The sequence below is a fragment of the Hyperoodon ampullatus genome (assembly GCF_949752795.1).
Source record: "Hyperoodon ampullatus genome assembly, chromosome: 10".
Lineage (NCBI taxonomy): Eukaryota > Metazoa > Chordata > Mammalia > Artiodactyla > Ziphiidae > Hyperoodon > Hyperoodon ampullatus.
This window is the reverse complement of record NC_136923.1, coordinates 55,379,909-55,385,027: the sequence shown is the minus strand read 5'-3', so window position 1 is coordinate 55,385,027 and position 5,119 is coordinate 55,379,909. Positions and strand designations below refer to the sequence as shown.

General features: G+C 43.0%; 1 protein-coding gene across 1 annotated transcript; it reads left to right on the top strand.

The window, feature by feature from the left end:
• Positions 1–1,444: 1,444 nt before the first annotated feature.
• LOC307058922 (acireductone dioxygenase-like) lies at positions 1,445–1,810 on the top strand (the record flags this gene model as incomplete). Its single annotated transcript, XM_079712623.1, has 1 exon — positions 1,445–1,810. The coding sequence occupies one exon, from the start codon at positions 1,445–1,447 to the stop codon at positions 1,808–1,810; it is 366 nt and encodes a 121-aa protein (XP_079568749.1).
• Between the last annotated feature and the right edge of the window lie 3,309 nt (positions 1,811–5,119).

Sequence of the window (5,119 nt, the reverse complement as noted above, 5' to 3'; positions counted from 1 at the left end):
CAAAAAGGAAACCTACCTGATGAGGCCATGAGAAAATTGTGTAATAGAGGGTTGTGTTTGTTTTAATGAATGGGGATACGCACTTATGGAAGTTTTCCTTGTGGAAGATTCTAAGGTTATTTAAGTCAGAAATTGGTTGATTCTGAGAGTCAGTTCCTAAATGTGTGTACATGCTCTTGATTTTCTTTCTGGGAGTCATCTAATTTTGGGACTCATACTATGAAGTGTGAGAAACTTGAATTAATTTCAGAGGAAATACGTTCATTAAAGGCCAACGAATGTCAGTTCACTGTACCAGCTAGCTACTGCTGTGTGACAAATCAATTCAGTGATTTAAAGCAGCATGTGTGGGCTTCCCTGGTGGCGCAGTGGTTGAGAGTCCGCCTGCCGATGCAGGGGACACAGGTTCATGCCCCGGTCCAGGAAGATCCCACATGTCGCGGAGCGGCTGGCCTGTGAGCCATGGCCGCTGAGCCTGCGCGTCCGGAGCCTGTGCTCTGCAACGGGAGAGGCCGCAACAGTGAGAGGCCCGCATACCGCAAAAAAAAAACCCAAAAAAACCAGCATGTGCATCCTGATTAGTGGGGTTTTGCTGATTTGCACTGCCCTTGATCGTATAGGGATATTTCAAGCAAAGGATGCAGCTGGGCTTGGCTTCTTACTGCCACTTGGCTCAGACTGCTTTATGTGTATTCATCTTGGGGCCTAAGATGAGGGGACAGCAGCCACAGAAGGGAACCTCTACTCATGACACAGGTGGAGATGTGAGAGAACATGCCCAATCATGTAAGCAAGTTTTAATCTTTTGATTGTGTCATGTTTGCTGGCATCCATTGGCAGAAAAATGGCCAAGCTCAAAATCAAAGTGTGAAGAAGAATGTCCCTCTCATGGAGATGGTGTGGGGTGGAGTGAGTGAATAGTTCTAGACAATAATCCAATCCACCATAGAGTCCAGAGCTAAAAGTTTATTTTTAAAAAGTATATTTTAAAAGTGCATTCCCAGGGCTTCCCTGGTGGCACAGTGGTTAAGAATCCACCTGCCAATGCAGGGGACACGGGTTTGATCCCTGGCCCAGGAAGATCCCACGTGCAACAGAGCAACTAAGCCCTGCACCACAACTACTGAGCCTGCACTCGAGAGCCCGCCAGCCACAACTACTGAAGCCCGTGCGCCTAGAGCCAGTGCTCCGCAACAAGAGAAGCCACTGCAATTAGAAGCCCATGCACGGCAACGAAGAGTAGCCCCCGCTCGCCGCAACTAGAGAAAGACTGCACACAGCAAAGAAGACCCAAGGCAGCCAAAAAAAAAAAAAAAAAGTGCGTTCCCAGGTGATTCTAAAGGAGAAGCACCACATATTGTGAGAAGGTGTTGACTTTTAAGAGTGGTGAGCAGACCGGCCGGAGCAGGTCCGGGGTGAGGCGGCGGTGCCCCTGGGCCCGACCATGGTGCAGGCCTGGTACACGCACAAGTCGGGCGATGACCCGCAGTGGCCCCACCGCGGGGAGCCCGGGCGCCCGGTCGCCCTGGAGCAGCTGCGCGGGCTCGGGGTCCTTTACTGTAAGCTGGATGCTGACAAATATGAGAATGATCCAGAATTAGAAAAGGTCCGAAAAGAGAAAAACTACTCCTGGATGGACATAATAACCATATGCAAAGACGTACTACCAAATTACAAAGAAAAGATTAAGATGTTTTATGAGGAGTATTTACACTTGGACGACGACGAGATTCGCTACATCCTGGACGGCAGTGGGTACTTCAATGTGAGGGATAAAGAGGACAGTTACAATCAAGACTTCAAATTTTAACAGAAAAACTTGTACATTGTTTTTTTTTAGTTAACAATTCTGAGATTCAATTATACCTAATTTGTTATAATCATAGAAAAACCCTAAATTAACCTCATATTTGAAAGGCAGTTTGCTTTAAGGTTTTTTTTTTGTTTAAACTGGATTAAAAATCTTTATGTCAAAAAAAAAAAAAAGAGTGGAGAGTATATATTTTTGCCACCAGAGGAAATCAATGGTTTTCTTTCTTTCTTAAAGTTAACTTTTCTATATATTGAACTTCTACTCAATCTACTATTATTAATTTCATGTCAGCCAAGTATACAAGTCAGGGTTTTCCAGAGATAGAACCAATAGACCATATATAGATATATAGAAGGAGATTCATTACAAGGGATTGGCTCACACAATTATGGAGGATGAGAAGGCCCACAGTTGGCTGTCTACAAGCTGGAGGTCCAGGAAACCAAGTGGTGTACATCCAGTCCAAACCAAACGGCCTGAGGACCTGGGAGAGCCAATGGTAGAACTCCTAGTCAGAGTCCACAGGCCCAAGAACCAGGAGCCCCAATGTCCAAGGACAGGAAAAGATGGTGTCCCAGCTCAAGCAGAGAGCAAATTTGCCCTTCCTTTGCCTTTTTGTTCTATCCAGGCCCTCAGTGGATTGGATGATGCCCACCTGCATCAGTGAGGGTGATCTTCCTTAGTCTATGAAATCAAACGCTAATGTCTTCCAAAAACACAGACACACCCACAATGTTTTACCAGCTATATGGGCATCCCTTAGCCCACTCAAGCTAACACCTAAAATTAAGCATCACACCAAGTGATCATCTGATTTTACTGTGTCTTCATTGTATCCACTGTAATTTTGTGGGGGGGGGGGGAGGGGGGGTTAAGATGGCTGGAATGTGATTTGGCCCATTTTCTTCCTTTTTCAAAACTTGGGTTCAGAGTTGAGTTAATGATTATCCTCAGTTTGGGCCACATATTTATCATGAGTCCATGTAAGTCCTCTTTTTTCGTATTTTTTAAAAAATGTTTTCTCTATAATCCTCATAACCTAGTCTCCTTCTGTTCCCCTTCTGTACCTTTGGCAATGATTCTGAATCTTTAAATGTGTAGTTGTCCTTTGGTATCTGCAGGTTCCAGGAGCCCCCTTCAGATACTAAATTCTGAGGATGCTCAAGTCCCTTATATAAAATGGCACAGTATTTCTATATAACCTATGCACATCCTCCTGCATACTTTAAATCATCTCTAGATTTCCTATAATAGCTAATACAGTGTAAATGCTATGTAAGTAGTTGTCAGTGAATGGCAAATTCAAGTTTTGCTTTTTGGAGCTTTCTGAATTTTTTTTTTCCTGAATACCTTTGATTGCTGGTTGAATACTTGGATGTGGAACCCCTGGATACAGAGGGGCAACCGTGTATCTTTCTGATTGTATGTGTTCTTTCAAAGTGTGTATTGATAGTTTTGTGCTATTGTATTTTTAAATTATGTAAGTAGTACTGTGTTATAGATCTCATTTTATTCCTTATTTTTGCACTCATTAATTCTCTAATTACACTCATTCATGTTACCGTGCATACCTATTATCCATTGCTTCTCATTGCTATATAGTACTTGGAGGTTTGTATCCACCATTGGGTTTGTTTCCTTTCTCCCAAGGATGGAGGCTCAGATTGCTTCCAGTTCTCCATGACTACCAATAATCCTAAAAAGAAAATCTTTATACCTACTCCCTTATGTGCCAAATCTTATGCTACCATCCTAGACAGTCTGTTACCTCAATTTGTCATTAATATGCTATTTAAGGGCTTAAAGCAGGGAAAAGACTTGACCACATTTTGTTTTAGAAAGGTGACTAGATGTCATGTGTAAATGATGTTGAGTTTGGATGAAAACACTGAAAGCAAGGTGGTCAGTTAGGGTTCTGTTGATCATCCAGGCAAAGGCTGAGACAGAACCAGACAAAGTGAGAGAGAAGGAAGAGGGCAGGATGGGAGGAACTGAGGGCAGTTCAGGGACTAAAATGATGGATGTGACATCTTCTCTTGCATAGAGAAGGAAGTGAGAGCTTGGATCTAGAACAATTCCCACATTCCTGGGTTGTATGATTGGGTAAAATGGTTGCATTCCAGGATGGTTTCCCTCCAAGATGAGGAATGCTGGAAAAGGAGCAGGTTAGGGGAGATGGTAAAGAAAACAAGCACATCCATCAAGGACTTAATGTCAAATGAAAGCTCCCAAATGAGCTGTGTGTGTGTGTGCATGTGTGCATGTGTGTTTTAATTCCTTTTCTCCAAAAGCAGTGTACATTTTCCCTAATATATTAGATCTGAGCACCTATTTTATTTTGTACTTGACACCTAATATATGTATGTATATTTGTATTAAATTCTAAGTATATCCAGAGGGCTTGCTTATTAATTGAATTTCCTGAGGCATAACTCATTCCCATGAGGTGCTAATAATCTGATAATTTCAGGTCTTTAATGCTAGAAATATTGATGAGAGCAGTTAAATAACTTCTTAAAGACTCTATTAGTCATATTTGTCTTTTAACTTGGCTAGAATATGTGTTTCTTTCATTATCCCTGTCACACACACACACACACACACACACACACACACACACACACACACACACACATTTTCCTGTTTTAGGAAACCTTCAACCATGACCATTTGATGTATTATCCTTCAAAAGACAAACTTATCAGATCTAAAAGTATCACCTCAATCACCTTGCTTCTAGTAGGAAGACACTGGCCCCTGGCTTTTGAGAGAAGGTTAAATGAAGCCAGAAGGCTCCTGTGTTCTATCTCATTGACCTCTCCCCAAGGCTGTTCTCTGTGTCTTCCCACTGGGTTGAATCAGTGCCCCCCATTATGCAAGCGCTCAGATGTGAAAGAAACAGCAGCCTCTTTCAAGCAGAGGAGCAGGCAGTGTGAAGCCACCATCCAGCATCACGGGGAGCAGGCTGCCTGGGAAGCAGGGGTGAGGCTGAGCCTGCTGGGCCCCTGGTACCCAAGGCAGAGCATCACTCCCCAGAAGAAGAGAGGATGTCGAGGAAAAAGGTAATAGGGTCAGCATGACAGAAGAGTGACAGCAATTTAAAGAGGGGTGACGGAATGAAGCCACAGAGGAAACTCTTCTCAGTGCAGCTCTGACAAAAATTCAAGCGGTGCAGCTCTTAGATTTCTGTAACATCTGGGAAAATTTGAACATGGTTTGGTTTGTTTGATTTGAAAATTGGTTAAATGCTGTAAGGATGGAAAACCTCCAGCATTTGTATTAATCATGTAATTGTCAGATCCATTC